At 39.9% G+C, this 16,571-nt stretch overlaps 2 protein-coding genes across 2 annotated transcripts in view; both read right to left on the bottom strand.

Moving 5' to 3' along the window:
• The window catches only part of MRPL51 (mitochondrial ribosomal protein L51), a 377,933-nt gene that overhangs the window by 53,031 nt on the left and 308,331 nt on the right, over positions 1 to 16,571 (bottom strand). The window lies entirely within an intron of this gene.
• On the bottom strand, positions 6,099 to 15,029 carry TMEM139 (transmembrane protein 139). Its single transcript, XM_063294712.1, has 3 exons — positions 14,681 to 15,029; positions 8,382 to 8,693; positions 6,099 to 6,693 (listed from the first exon to the last, which is right to left on the bottom strand). The coding sequence occupies exons 2-3, from the start codon at positions 8,627 to 8,629 to the stop codon at positions 6,279 to 6,281; spliced, it is 663 nt and encodes a 220-aa protein (XP_063150782.1). The 5' UTR covers positions 8,630 to 8,693; positions 14,681 to 15,029; the 3' UTR covers positions 6,099 to 6,278.

The raw sequence follows: 16,571 nt of genomic DNA, 5'->3' as shown, positions 1-16,571 counted from the left end.
CCCTCCCACCGCAGTGCAGAGCCGGCCAGAGCGGGCGGTCCTTCTGCTCCATACGTGCCCTGCAGGCGGGGGGCTTTCCCAGGTTCCCACGATCTAATTCTACCTGCTCCACTCCCGACCCTTTGGCGTCGGACCCTGTCTAAGAAGCGCAGTGGGGAAGCCACCGCCAGCTACACCCGGCGCGTTCGGGTCCTCCCTCGGCAGCGGGAGCGGCACCGGCAGCCGCGCTAGGCCCCAGGCGCAAAGGCACTTTCCCGCTCAAATTCCTCGATCTTCGGCCAGCAGGTCAGAAAAGAGGTGAGCATCCCTGGTCACGTGGGCGCACCTCGCGTTCTGCCTTTGTGCGCCTGCGCAAGTAGGAATGCGCGCGCATTCTTGTTTTTCTCAGGACCGGGGGAAAGCTTCTAAAGCTTCGTTTGTAGCATTCCGGGTTCCTCTTCCTCTGTATCCATGCACCGGTTGTTTTCACTGATTCATCCATCCAGTGGACTTTTTTATTTGCCTCTCTCGCGACTGCGTCCCTTATTTCCTTGTGGGTTTCTTGCCCATCCTTCCCTACTGTACATTATTTTCACTGAGTTAAAACAAGACTGGAGAAGCTTACTGCGTCCGTTGTCGTTGAACTACAACTCCCGGCAGCCTCAGCTAGCCGGGCCAATAGTGAGGTTTGCTGGGAGTTGTAGTTCAGCGAGATTTGGCATTCTCACAGGATAGTGATTACTCCTGTCAGACAGTTAGCCACGCATCCAGATGGGAGGTTTGTGTTTGTATTTATGTTATGCTAGCTGGTTGCTACCCATGGTTTACTAAACCATAATATATTAAAGTAATTGGTGGAGAAACTGCAATATATGGAACCATCGATTAACCATAGTAATTGATTATGTATCCTCAAGTCAGTGTTGACTCTTAGCAACCACGTAGATATATTTTCTCCATGACTACCTGTCCCTAACCTGGTCCTTCAAGTCTTCCAATGGTGCATCCATTGCAACTGTAACTGAGTCTATCCGTCTTGCTGCTGGTCTTCTTCTCTTTTCTGCACCTTTCCCAACATTACAGCCTTCTCCAGAGAGATAGTTTTACTATTTTCATTACTATGGTTGCAAATCAGCAATTATGGTTTAGTGTGTTGCATGAACCTCACCAGTTGTTTTGCTCAGTAAAACATGACTAAAGAATCCACAACTTAGCATGTTGTGTAAGCACAGCTTTCCGTTCACACTTTAGGTAATACAACTTCTGTAATTAATTTCTGGCTCCATTTTTCCTTACTTTTTCTCATCCTTAATCAGTACTAGAAAGATGACATGCTGATAAATAAGGAATCCGTCTTACAGTTCAGTCAGCAGGTGGCAGCACCAGTTCAACCTTGGTGTGGAAGCTAAATTAAGTCCAGAAAAAATTCCAAGTCTGTAGATTAGATTGGGTTGGCAGTAAGCATTGGTGAAGAATGCAATGACAAACCACATTCATATTGTTGTCAAGCAAACTACATGGATTTGTCCATGAAATCAGGAATTGACCTTGACCTGAATGAGACTTGTTACTACTTTGATGAGTTGTGAAAAATTTTCTCTGAAAGCCACTGGGAATTGATTTATACAAGGGAAGGGATAGCTACTACTTCCTGATTATAGCTTTGTGATTTCTTTAGAAGGAAAGTAATTAACTAAATTAAACTAATTAATTGCTTTAATCAATTATTTTATTTAATTAATCTGAAATGTAATTGGCAAAGGGGCTCCTTCTTGCCAAGCTGCTATTATTTTTTGCATGGAATAAGAATAATGTGCTATGTAACGTTGAATTATGGTAAATTAGCATTAATGAATTCTGAACACTAGGTAAGCAAACGGCTTGCCTATCAAGTGAATATGTATCCTATGGGTTACTTAATAGTCCAAATTTCCTGGAGACGCTCCATTGAGCAACAGATAGTCCTTAGCTTAGGCATGTATGTACAGGAAAATCCATTATAGGGTGGTAAACTTGCACTGAATGTTGGGTCTTTGACCTCTTCCCTCCCACTCAGGGCTGTTTCTTTCCCAATTTACAGCCCTCAATCAAAAAAAGTAATGGAATTCTCCACCTTCCCTACAGCAAATTTGGGGAAGAAATTTCCTATTGGATTTTGTAAGCAACTATTCTAAAAGCAAAGAATGCAATTGCATTGTGCTTGGTCTACCAGCAACAGGCAGTATGAACCAACATAGGGTTAAGTCCTACGTGGTCCAGGAAAATTTGCACACCCCTCCACCTGAAAGATTAGTAATGTTTCCAAAACAATTTTAGATTTTGCTCTGTGTGTGTGTGTAGACACCCACACACACTAACATACATATGTGTATGTGTCATTTTCCACCATGTAACATTATTTCATTTCTCATAATGGACAAAATCTGTGCAGTGGTTTGCATATAGTCCTCATCTATCTTGACATGTGTCATTTTAATTATGTTGTTAGTAATGAATTAGGATTCAATTCATTGCCTTAATTGAATATTACTTGCAAAAATTAGAGGTGGCAGGGATCAACTGTTCTGTTGCCACATGTATAATATGTATGTGCCTTATCTAAAAACCAAGGAAGTTTTTTATTTTCCTCTTTAGGCATATATTTATGTTCAAATGTATACTACTGAAGGAAATAAATGGAGATAATCAGCAGAAAATGTCTTTATTTTACTTACCCCAATAGATGGGGCCAGGGTGTAAAAACTCAGAGAACTTCTGGGAGAGGAGGGTTGGGGCTGTCAGCCTTTCACTCTATGAATTCAGCTGTCTACTATAATTATTCAGTGATAAAATGTGCTTTAATTGGATTAAATTTAAATAAAAATTAGTTATGCTCCCAATAACAGCTTTTTTATTATTCTGATTATTTGGTAACTGCTGCTTGCTGGTTTACAAACCAGCAAAGACAAGCTCAACTATTTCTGGAAGGCCAAGTCACCTTTTACTGATAGATGCTTTCTTCACTTGATAAGAATACCTATCTCACCTAAATGATCAGTGATTGATTGACTGACTGGCTGATTCTATGCCATCACATTGTTGTCAACTTTTAGCAACTACATTGGTAGATTTTCTCCCTAATCTAGTTTTTCAGGTCTTCCAGTGGTGTAGTCATCACCACTGTAACTGAGTCCATCCACTTTGCTGGTCAGCATCAGCTCAATGACAACAGCAATGAAATCACATGGGATTTTTTTACCAGTAAGATCTTACTTTGCAGTTGCTGTAGTATATGAAACTCGTATATGTATGTATATGTATATGTATATGTATATGTAATTTTATTAAAGATTTTTTTAAAAATACAAAAACTAATACAAACTAATATAAAGTAAGAAAAAGGAAAGAAAGAGAAATCAAAGTGCAAGAAAGGAAAAAAGTAAAGAATAGAAAAAAATAAATAGCTTCTGATTTTCTTTACAGTTGTAAGTTCAATTATAACTTTACCTCTTATTCTAAGGTTACAACATCTCTCTTCTTTCTATAATTTATTCTGTTTAATCATCAAAACCATAAATCATAAGTTCATTTTTTTTGTTTCACTTAAAAAGTCTATAAGGGTTTTCCAGTCAGCAATAATTGTAGATATTGTCTGAGTACATGAAACCATTTTCAATGTACTCCATAAAACCTCTTTTCTGCATCTAAACATGAGTAGACAATAAGGAGCATTCAGAAAATGAATCTCAGTAATGAGATGATGAAATGCATCATCCCAATAAATCTCATGCCTGAAAGACACCAACTATAGCCCTGTATCCTGAAGGTAATTGTAATATGCCCATCTTCTGAGTTTCCAAAAATATCAAGTTGGCCATTACTGAAAATTGAATACTTGCGTGGATTGACTTTTAACTGATTCGCAAAAGAGTTCTTATATTCATATGAAATGAGCTGAAACTGCCACTGCCCAGTTAAACTTGAACAAGCAAAAATGGTTTAGCGCACAAAAACACTATGAACAGTTGATGGAAAACGCATTTGTTCAGTGCATGTGTATGCTCAGCAGTGCTTTGAAACTGTTAGCAGTGTCACCAAGCAAAGGCCTGTAGAAGTAAATTCTGTAAGTATCAGTGGTATTTACTTTTCTATCAATTTGTTCAGGAGTAAACTAGTTGTCTGGGTAGGCATCATTCTGAAGACTCATTCAGCCTATTATTAAATCCAAGAAGCCATTTTGGGAGGTTGTGGGGCTCACAAATTTCCACAGGGCTGCAAGAAGCCAACCACCAGAAAGAGCAGGATTGTACTTGGGGGCTTGTTTCTAGAGGAGTTTGTGCTTGGAAGTGGAAAGAAGAGACCCTGGAAGGCAAAACTCTTCTATCACCATTCTTAAAATATCCCTCAAACGCCTCCCAAAGTATGCCATGAAAGCCATCCATTTTGCCACTGGGATTTGGCATGGTCAGAAGGGTGCTATGGGGCACCCAGAACTCATGACCAGCCAGTTTTCCACCCCGGAATTACAGTAATTCAAACCAAAAGATTAGGGCTGAACCCTTTTAGTCTATCCAGTTAGGAGTATGTTTGAAAGGGCAACCTTTTAACAGAACCATTCTGCTTTCCATTTCATTTCCAGCACCCTATTCTTTTCTGACCACTGCTCTACCTAACAGACACAGGTATCATGTAGATGGTCTGTTCCCAGGGATTCCTAAAAGTGCATTGCTTGAAAGAAAAAGACTTACTCAACTATCATCTTCCATCAGTTTGTTATTCTGGATGCAAGAGATCGGCCCATAGATTTTCTGTAATCAAATGATTTATTTTGTTATAGCATTCCTTGGTGGGACTGGGTTTATGCTTTTAAAATCTAGCAAGCTTGTGAATATGTTTGTATTTTGTACATTGTTTTACAATTTTGCGTATTTTAAAAATAATGTTACAAATTCATCCTTCTGCACCATAACAATAAATTTGTGTATTTTAAAAATATTTTTACAAATTCTTCCTTCTGCACCTTAACGATCAATGTGTCAGCAATGAAAAGAACATACGGTATATTGGTCAGTTACTGCTGCTTTTAGCAGCTGATGGCTAATTTTCAGACATGAACCTTTTGAACATATCTGGAAATTATTCAGATTGTTCTATTAAAAAGTCTTAAAGTGGCACTCCTAGCTTTATTTGGATTCTAAATTTGCCATCAAAACTTACTTTATATATTATGTGGAACAGTTGTCATGGTGTTGTGTCTATTTCAGGTAAAATTAGTGACTTCTGATTTACTAGCACCCTTCACCAAAGACGGATTTGATAAATCATGTCCCAATTTTAATTAAATTAATGTAAAGCTATATTGCACTGGCTTGTATGAACTGCTGTATATAAAAGCTTATTTTCTTATCATGAGCGATTCTAAGGCTCTGATAGAGATCCATATTCATTATCTTTCATAACAGGGAATACTCCACATGTACGCATTGTGATTCAGGTAAAGCAAACCCAATTGCGAAAAAAGCTTGCCTAGCATTCTTAGGGCACTGTTCTTTGCATTGCAGAGCCCCTGCTTGCCCCTACTTGATTTTAAGGAGGATGTTGCTGGTTGTTACAGTTCGCTTCCATTCAGAAGAATGGTGAAATAAATTTTTGGATAAAATGCCACTCATGATTGAAAAATGCAGACTAATGTGAATGATAACACTTATCAAGGCAGAAAATAAGAGAAACCAGTTTTAAGGTGAATCATCCCCAGGGTATTGTACTTTATGAGCTGATTTTAATCTTCCCAGGAAGATCTTTTAAGAGCTAGACTACTTTATCAGTGAAGCTTAAGTTAAAATAATTAAAAGCAACTTCCTGCTTTTTTTAATCTTTAATTCACTGGCTTTCTTCCCAGTTTGTCCTTCCCTAGCTCTCTCCAGACTTCTGTTTTTATGAGCTGGGCAGGATGATTGACAATCCGCATCTACGATCTGCCTCCTCCAGGTATGCCAACCAGTCTTTTGTTCTCCATTCCCCAGGCCGCCTAAGATATGCTAAGAACATATGAATGACTTTGGAAATTTCTAACCATCAAATGAAATGCTTAAGAACCACTTCCACCTCTTCCTCCCTCCCCAAAAGAAACACCAAAGGAGGAGGGGGCCCCTACCATGGCTGCATGCCTATAATTCATGCCTTTTTCATAAAAGAGAGCCAAGCCCCTGAAAACAAACCTTGCTTCAGATGTAATACAGGCTATACTATCAAGCTGATAATGGGCTTGAAAGAAATGACGTGGCAATACTGGCACTACCTATCAACCTCCAGCCTTGTAGTCAAGGTTTGGAAGGCTGAAATTGTCCTTCAAAGACCTCATCACTGGTCACATTCTCATATGCAGGAGGTGGGGTGAGAGGCTCCAATCTTTCCAGTCGCTCTTCACTCCCTTTGAGTTCGTGAGTATCTGAGACAAAGCGTTTTAGTTTTGGTGGTAGGATCAGTCGGAGGTGCAGCTTGGAGTGCAGATCTGCTTCAGAGGCCCGCCTCGTACTTGGTGCCATGGAGACAGTGAATGCCTCTACCACAGTCTCTCCGTGGACGGGAGGCTCAATAACCACACTATATGGAGGGGGGTCTCCTTGGGTTGTTCCAGGACTAGATGTAATTGTCCAAATTGTTGGCACTGAATCTGACAAGTAACCAGTAGCCACTACTTCGTCATACGTTGGTGCTTCATATGTTGTGTTGCCTCTGCATAAAAGATAGGGAAAAGGTTTAAAATAAATCACAACAGCTTCCTATTTCCATGAGGAAAGGTTACTTGTGTTTTAATGAAAAACGAGCAAGATTCTAAATCAATTGTATTCAAGCAAGGGGGTTGTTCATTGTGTCTAATTTCTACTTAATCCCCCTGATTGCACCCTATATTCCATTTAATTGTTATCCTGCAAGAATGCAAAAATCTTCCCCTTTACTGAAAATTATAAATTTCAACTTCAGAACTATCACTGAAATAAAACAAGCACTGATGGGAATCTAGTATTCTTCCAGTGGATTGTCACGTCTTTCATGCACCATTGGGATTGTGATGCAATAATTATAATTATTAATTTAATTCCTATACAACATTTCCTGAAGAGCCTAGAGTAGTTTCCAGTAAAATCTTAAATAAAGCCACAATAATTAAACCAACCATCTTTAAAAGCAATAAAAGCAACAATTAAACAAGATTCACTTTAAAAAAGAAAATATGTTGGGCAACCTAAAAGGTAATCTGCTAGTGGAACAAATTGTTATTCTCTGAATGCCTGGGTGAACAGGCATGTCTCTGATTGATTGATTGATTGATTATGGCCATCCAAATCACGAATGGTGACTGAGTGGCTTACATATGGATAAAAACAAGACAGGTAAAATGCTTAGACACACTGCAGTACAGCATAACTGAGACCAAGTCACAGCCTACTCCAATCCAAAACCATTAAAGAATGGGCTAATCCAACACTCTGGCCAAACACACAGGGGAAAAAAACAGGTTTTCAAGGCCTTATGGAAAGCCAGGAGAGTCCAAACCATCCAAATCGCAGGAACTACGCTGTTCCAAAGGGCAGGCGCTGCAACAGAGAAAGCACGCTTCCCAGGTCCCACTAGGTCCCACTATGGAAGGGACCTGAAGTACACCTACCCTGCTGAATTGTCATTTAAAACACAGCAAGGGAGTCTAGATGCACTTCCTTTGGAATAGTTCTGTAACTGAGCTGCTACAACTGAAAAGGCTCTACTTCTGGCCACCACAATGAGCTTCATAGCACATCAGGTTGATGTTACTTGAAAAGGTAATGTTTTGAGCAATGGTCTCAGTGTAAGACATTGGGTCCTAATACCGCCTGGCCTAAGAGTTAGTTCAGTCTTACCCAATGTGTCGCCCTTCAGCTGTGTTGGGGCTGCAAGACAGAATTCCCAGTCAGCCTGTTCTTTATTATGTTGGCTTGGAATTCTAGGACCTGCAGTCTCAATCCATCTGGAGAAAGGCAGGTAGTGGAAATATGAATTAAATTCTCTGGCAGCATCAAAGGCTCACTGCCTTGAGTCTGGTTTTACTACAGAATGAATGAATGGATGCATGCATGTTAGCCCTCAATGGGGATATGAAGACACATCATTTTTCAATCTGGCAATATTCTGCTCTACAATTGTTGGTCTAATTCTATCTGAGTTCCTTATGCTGGAGATACACAACAGTGAAGGGTTACTACCTTCATGTCCTGCTTAGACATTTCCCAAAACTCTTGAGCACTCATCCTTGGAATCAGGATGCTAAACTAGAAAACTCCTTGGTATCAGCCAGTCCTGCTATTCTCATAAATTGCTGTCAGAAGTGGATGTTTATATTTTGAGATGAAGATATGTGGAAATTAGCACAATTATATGGTGCTTACCCAACTTGACTTTGTGTTCTTGGGGCTTCCTGGGCCTCTTCTCCTGCATTCTGATGCTTCAGCCATTGTTCAGCTGCCACACTAATGAGGTAGCCAACCAAACACAGACCCCCTGCTACAAGGAAGAAAACCCCAATAGGATTGATTTCAGAGGAGATGGCCAGCATGGTTATGCCAATGAGGAGGGTGGCTGAAAAGAGCACCAGCAGGGTTTGACGGAGGCTCCTCCAGTGGGACACCGACAGCATGACAACACAAATGGGAGTACCAGTTGTTGATAGGAAGAGGCAGAGTAGCTGGGAGTATGGATGCCTGTCAAAGAATGAAACACAGTGCACAAAGTAACACATGCCAGCTTATCCATAGGACAACTGAAATGAATGGGCTAGCACCTGATGTTGTGAAGAACATATGGCATACACCATTATGTGCAGCTGAAAGTGCTATAAATGCATGTGGCAGACTGATGAGACACCTACTCAAGTAATGTATGGTAGACTATGAAGGCTCCTGGATCTAGCTATTACATTTCTGAAAAACTGTAGTATCATAAGCATACTTCTGCAGTCTCCATCAGCTGAAACGGCACCCACCCAAAGAGTGATATGCGTCAATCAGTGCATTTCAAAATTAATCTAAACACATACAGTTATGGAGGTCTACCTTTATCATTAATATTTTGCATTTGATTATGATTATTCTATTTGAAACTTCATATTATCAGTCTTCATTCTATTCTATTCCACCAACCCACTGCTAAGAAAATTAGCAGCACATGCAGGCAGGGAAAAGGCAGTGACTGGAACTGGGAGAAATGCAACACAAGCATGTCTCTCTTACCATGTTACACCCTTCTCTTCCTTAAAGCATGTTGATACCATTTTAAATACATTTCTTTTATATATGTGCACAGAAGGCTTAAAGTCAATAGAACAGTGCAAACAATAGAGAGGATATTATAGAAACAATGGCAGAGGGATCATTTTGATGGGCTTTAATGGTCAGGAAACTGAGCTATTACCAACAGTTAAGGACAGTGCTAGGCACAACCATTCACAGTACTTCTTAGTTATAAGCACTTAACAACCCCTAAGTAGTATAAATAGGAAGAAATTCAACAATGCATGCTTGTAGTCAGGTTAAGGCCAATCTTAATTGAGCTCTGTCTGGGAGATAAAATCTTTTAAGTGATGGGGGAAGGATCCAATAATGTTGAGGATTTATTAGAATAATGACAGAAAAGCAGGGAGGTGGTTTCAAGGGTAGAGGAAGGAGAAGAAAAAATATGAGGGTAGGCTTGTCCTTTGCTAAAATCCAAGATGGCCATCAGTAAGTATAGCAATATAATTAGCTGTCAGGCCCAACCCACGAACGACAGAGAATCAAGGCAACCAAACTTCAGCTCTTCATTTGCTCACGCTGTATAGACAGAAACTTGCCAGACCAAAGCCATTCTACCTAACCGAAGGGGAAACAACCTGGGAAGGCTCTAGGGTGGGGCTACTCTGAACCTCTTAGTCTTCCCGTGTTCCAGCTCCGGACTGTGCTTTCTCTTACCTTGCTCCCCTCCTTGGAATATGCTCCCTCCATCCTGAGAATCAGCAATGTTACTGAAGTCCATCACATCAGCCCAGCAATGACCCTTGTTTTTGACAACCTCTCCAGAATTTGGAAGAATAATTTTGATATATGTGTGCCAATCTAACAGGAGTCACAGAGTTGAACAGCTCAATCAGGGAAGCCACTATGCAGCATGGAGGCTGATATAATAGCAGCAATCCCATTTTTTTCCCTAGAGCCTAGCTTCACAAACAGTATTTCATATCCAGTTATCTGAGGAGCAGCACCTCTGAAAGCCATAAGAGTCTCCCAGATGACAACATGGGCACATTTCCAAGGTGGGAAACATACACACAGATTCCTATCCAGGCCTTGCCTATCCAAGACGTGCTAGGTTGGCCTTATCATCCATAATAAGATCTTAAATGAGGAATGGCTTATTACAGACCAAACTGGCATTAGCAGCAACTGCCTGAGCCCAGGGCCACTGAGAAACTGATAACTAGGCACTGGTGTTGAGCCCAGGGTTCTAGAAGGCAGAATTGGTGCAAGACACTGAGTACACATTCCCTAAGAGCTGCCCATCCCTTGTCTCCTGGCATCTCTTCCACTGCCCATCACCAGCAGTGACCAAGAGGTTATTTTTATTCTAATACATGAAATGACAACACAAGGCTGGAGATAAGATGAAGAAATCTTGGAACGATTAAGTGGGGAAGATGGGAGTTGTCTGGGCAGGATGGGGACTGCAACTGGGGACAAGCACTGCTTGTGCCAAGCATGGTCCAAAAACACATCAAAACATATATCAAATAAATAGTGTCGCCTACTGGAATCTGGCACAAGATTAAGAATGACCTCTGTGGATGAGATGCTTAGAGGCCTACCTGGCCTGAAGTAACTGCTGTTTTTACCCCACAGGTGAAATAGCCTAATTTTGATCTGGGTTGTTGAGACACCAAAGCCAGGATTTATCATGAATGGATGGAGCAAGAAGGCCCTCTACTGCCTGAAAGGAGCATAGTCTTAAAAAAAATAGTTCTGAAGAAAAATATTCTTAAAGCCTTCAGTGCTACTTGAACATTGTCCCTTTTAGGCCTGAAGGAAATTCCACTTGAGGAAATTCTGCTCTTATTCTCTCATTTGCAATGATAACAGCTTTACGGCTGGAGTCACATTTCTTCAGGCTTAAATCACACACAGAGACCGCTGTGAGTGCCTGAGCTTAAATCTGCTAACAGCAAAAAGGCAGGAAAATTCCACTCTTCAGAGTCAGAAGGTGCTTATGAAACCCCAAATTAGGAAGGGAGGGAGGGGAAAAAAAACAGAAAATAGTCAGAAAACTGGAAGGGGGAGGGGAGAGATGTCAGGAGTTGCGTAATTGTTTGAACAAATGAGTTGTCCATGAATTACTGTAGTATTTGCACCCATATAGGTGCTAACAAGCACAATACATATATCAAGACAGAAGTATGCATGCCATACACTCCCCCCACATATATAGAGAGAGTTTCAAATATTAAAGTTAGCTGCAATTCTAAATGTCATAGGATAGAGAAGATAATTACATATAGAATAACTAGGAGTTCTGACATTTTTTTTATTTTAAACTGACTTGTTTCCTTAATGAGGCTATAGAGACATTCCTTCAAAGCACTTCTGGATGCATTTAGACTCCTCTGCCTATGGCTGTCTAGAATAAAATGTGGTCATGGGTGGTATGAAACATACAGCCTTTCTAAAAGAAAATTTTCATGAAAGCAAACATACCTATATAATGAGCAGGGTTCTGTGGTGTGGTGTGGTGTGCTGGCTAACATTAGACTGGGAATACAGAAGCCTGGCATAGATCTCTTCTTGGCCATTAAAACTCACTGTGACCTATGTCCAGTCTCACAATTTCTTGGCCTAACCTATCTCACAAAGTTGTTCTGAACTTAGAACAGATGAATAAATAGGTGGGCAGGAAGCGCTTGGTAGTTAGGGACTGGAATTTTTAAAAATTATCTTGGAGGGGAACAGCTGAGGCCCCTGTGGTGATATTGCTGAAGATTGGGGGACTTCTGGGGACGAAATAGCAAACTGAAGATGGCTCCAACTGCAGCGGAATGAAGAGCCGGCAAGGGGAGCTGCTCTTTGTGATTCTGGACAAGAAGACTTGGGATCACCAACAAGTGCTCCAGACAGTTGCTCCTCACAAGGACACCACAAGACAGCAGTCTCTGGTGGGTTTAGAGTTCTGGAAGACAAGGGAATGGGCATCTTTGCCCAAACCATGGTCAGCACCTTTATGGACACAGGGTTCGCTTACTTCCTTTCCTAATCACTTTTGAAAATTATTGTTAACTGCTTTTCAGCTATTAGGAACTTTCAGAATGACAAGGTTTTACAGCACCAGGTAAATTTCCTTCAATCCTTAGCAAAAGAAGTTTTAAATATAAGTTTAAGGACTTTAAAAAAATCTTTTTTTTTAATAAACAGCAAAAGGGTGATTAGAATGTTGATTCTGGAAAGTTATAAAGGGTCCAGATAGATTTGAAATAAGATTTTGAAATTAATTGTAAGAATCCTTCCCATGGGAAAATGCTGTTGTTTTGAATTCTTAAAAAAATATGATAGGATGAACTTTGAAGGTTGGACACTAGAGGGAACCAGAAGGAACTAAAGATTACAACTCAAGGAGAAGAACATTTAAATATGACTTACTAATACAGAATGGAGCAAAATACTTTAACATAGGATGTATTGAAGGATATTTGTGAACAATCAACCCACAAGTTAATTTTAGGAGTGTCTGCCATTACAGATAGACTGTGTTTAAAAGATGTTATGGAAGATGAACATATTTTACCAGGCAAGACTGAGACTGACCCAAAAGTGGATTTAAAAATGACAAGCAACAAGAATGATATGGAAAAAGATACTACAGTGGATATGTAAATGAAACCAGCTGATATCTTAATAATTAAAAGGGACATACAAATAACAAACCAAAAGAGTGACCTGGATAACTTTCCTATATTGGATTTACAAAAGAGGTTAAAGTTTTGAAGAATTTTGTGAAAAGGAACAAAGAAAAAATGAAAAGAAATCAAGTTCTAGGGCTTTATTTGAAGGGATTAAAGATCAAGATTGTTGAAATGAAGGAATATACAGTTGGTTTATTTGATCAAGGTTAAAATAAATATGTTGTTATCTCTGGTAACCCTTAATGGATTTTTGCTGTTCAGGACTGAACAACAAAGTTTTAAGGATTTGCTTATAGGTAAGAGATGAGATATGGGATCAGAAGAGAACACTTGTATTTTAAGAGAAGGTGATAAGTTACTAAAATTGTTTATACCTGTTGTGATGAAGAGGTAATTTTTTTATATATATTTTTCTTTTTCTTTACTATATTCTTATTTTTTCTTTCTTTTCTATTTTTTCTTTTTTTTTCTTGTCTGCACTTTCTATTTTTTCTTTTTCTTTAGTTTCTATATTTTATTACTATAAAAAAGATATTGCTGAAGATTGTGGAACTGGGATTGCTATGGTCTTTTTCAATTTAGAGACAAAGCATGTGATACCTTCTTTAAAAGGTTGCCTACCATTCTATTTTTTCAGCGATTTGCTACTGAAATTTGGCTGCACAATTTCCAGAAGCCCCCCCAAAGTTTTTGGGGAGTCACCTGTGGCTCATGGAATATAAGTTGCAATTCCAGCCTAGAAGAACATATAATAATAACGCTTAATAATGTGAATATACACCTTTTGAAATCTTGAACATTGAAACAGATATAACTAGAGTTTCTGCTTCTATACCACATTTTAAAAGGCATGTCATGAGTGTTAGCACCATTTTAAAAACCACAAGCTAGCAGCTTTCAACCTGTTGGTTGAAACCCCCATCCCAGGAGTTTGTAAGCAATTTGGAGAGGAGTAAAAAAAAAAAAATCTTGATCAGACTTGTTCTAGCAAAGTGGGAATGTCAAAACTTCACTCCTCATTTTGCCTGTGCAAAGACTCAGTGGACACCCACTGTATCACAGAGTTCGAGAATTCTTATGATAGATACAGTAGACAGACAGACATAAATATAAAAATAATTATTAAAATTAAAAGTGGTGTATTTATTTCTTGTTCAATCCTAAAATTAATGAAACCATTATTTTCATTCATAGGGGGAAGGTTGTCACTTTGTTATTCCTTGACCCTTATAATGCCTTGCATTTCAAATTCATGATTGTACATACTGTCAGTGACAGCTCATATTCTCCTGATGTACGATTTTGTAATGTCTTTTTAAACATTCAGGAAATATAAGAATTACGAAAGCAGACTAAGGTGATACCAATGAACGTTATATCTAAATATAACAAGCAATATTTACAAGTTTCAGATCGCAGTTGGTATTCTCTTAATTCGGATTTTAACAGTATTTTGTTGTTATACCTCAGGTATCATCCCAAACAAAAGTACCTGGGATTAAGTCCCATGAACATAGTAAATTCCGAAGAATCCTGAACAGGAGTGCCCTGTCAGTGCATCTATGAATTTTGCAGAGGAGATGGTCTGGTCATAAATTCTGCTTTTATGCTTGTCAAGCGCTCTCGATACCATTCATTTGTGAGTGTGTGTGTGTTCACACAGCAGCAGAACATATTGTGAGTAAACTCACACTTCATTTGTTCACACACTCAGCCATCACCTCTCTAGACCCCACTTTGCCAAAGATATAATAAGTCACACATACTCACCAGGCATGGGGATCCTATGGCAGATCCAGCCATGTGTCCTTGCCTCCTGCTGTCATCCCCAGCTAGTTGTAGAAATCTCCTTTGCCACTGTCTCCAGCTGAAGACACTTCAACAACTTCTCACACTTCCTGTCTTCACCACTCTTTCAGAGAGTATACAAGTCAGGGAAGAAGTAACTGCAAACTCCTGGGTTCTCACACTTCAGCTTTCTTAGAATCTTCTCTCCCAAATACTGCTGTCTTCTTTCTGCTTTTAAAAATGTTCTTCACTTTCCTTTGCTGCCTTTCAGACTAAGCCACCCAAACAATCAGGAAGCTAGTGAAGGAAAAGGGCGGTGTAAAGGGAGGGAGTGAATATGTACGCAGCCTGCCTCTCCTACCTTCCTTCTCCTATCAGGGTTAATCTCTCATTCTTCTATAGGAAAGCTTCACAGGGTGAGGCTCTGGCCCAGCCTTTAACTACATAGCCGGTTCTTCATAAAACTGTTTATGAGGGCTATAAAGATATACACACTGCATCCTGGCTACTCCGATTGCTTGCCAGGTGCTGCTTTTACCCCTAGCTTTTGTAACACTGAGCTGCTAGCAGGCCGATTAGCTTCCCAGGCAAGGGTGGTGTCTCTGTTATTAAGAGTACCCACCTGGTGATTACAAGTTTAGAAGAAAGTGAGAGGGCAAGTGCTCAATGCTTTTGTAACGCTGCAGCTATATAGGGGAAACTTCAACAGGAGTCTGAAGATTCTCAGAAGTCTGCTCAAACAGAGGAACTAAACTCATAGCAATGACTCCTGAGCCCTGATTGTTTGAGGGTCTTCCACTAAGAAAGAAACAGCATGCCATAACTCAGAGGGGTTAAAATGTTCTATCTTTAGGAACCAGAGGTTTATAGCAAAAGAGCCAAATCACTTCCTCCCCACTCCATGGCAAAGCTCATCATTCTACATCTCCTCCAGCCTGTATTTCAGTCCCCTGGGATGGGAACTGAAACTTGGCTCTTACATGGCAGTTGAAGGACAGCTGGTTGAAAGAGGAACCACCAGGTAAAGCCAAATTCCCACCTTCTACGAGAATCTGGAGCTTTTTTTTGCCCTGCTAATCACCAACTCCCAAACTGGTTGTGACTTCCAAAATTATCCCTACAGTTGAAATTTCAGGATATAAGATGAAGGCAGAACCATAATTCTGTCTTTGCAACTGTGGCATGAAGTTGTTATAGTTCTTCAAAGGCTGGAGCCACTTGTATTTCCATTTTCATATACCTTTGCACTGATTTTCGTTCAGCACATATTCCAGGTACTATTCCATCCATGTCCCAGGAATCTACACTCAGATATTGGTCCATTTCCCAACACCTCTGTGTGCAGCTGTGTTGTGTTCAGAGGTCCTTTCATACTGACAGAGGTTGTTGGTATCTGCTTTGCTGATCTGATTTGGGGTGAAGTATACATGCGTATCCAGAGCATCCTGAAATCCTAGCCCAGATCACTTAACAGAACTGTCAGATGTTAGAAGCCAAATGTCAGAAAGATGACCATGGATATACAGTAGTGTAAGCATTTGAAGTTTCCACTCAATCAGAAGGCCAGGGCAATCTGGAATTCCAATGAGCAAGGCTCACCCTACCAATTAAAAGGGAGGAGGTTAAGACCAATTACCCCAGAAGCCTGTTCAGCAACTGCTCCACTGATAGCATTATCAGGATGCTAGAAGTTTGTTGCTTGTTTTTAAATAATATTTGATTTTTTACATACACTTATCATTCATTCATTCATTCATGCATTCAATTCATATGGCCATCCAGCTCACAACAGCAACTCTAGGCAGCTTACAACATTTCAAAACAGTACAAAACATATGTTAGCCCAGTAAGGTAGTCCAGACAAGAAGCACAA

This window comes from Candoia aspera, chromosome 2, assembly GCF_035149785.1.
Source record: "Candoia aspera isolate rCanAsp1 chromosome 2, rCanAsp1.hap2, whole genome shotgun sequence".
Classification (NCBI taxonomy): domain Eukaryota; kingdom Metazoa; phylum Chordata; class Lepidosauria; order Squamata; family Boidae; genus Candoia; species Candoia aspera.
The sequence above is the reverse complement of the archived record's forward strand: the minus strand, read 5'-3'. Positions and strand labels throughout refer to the sequence as shown.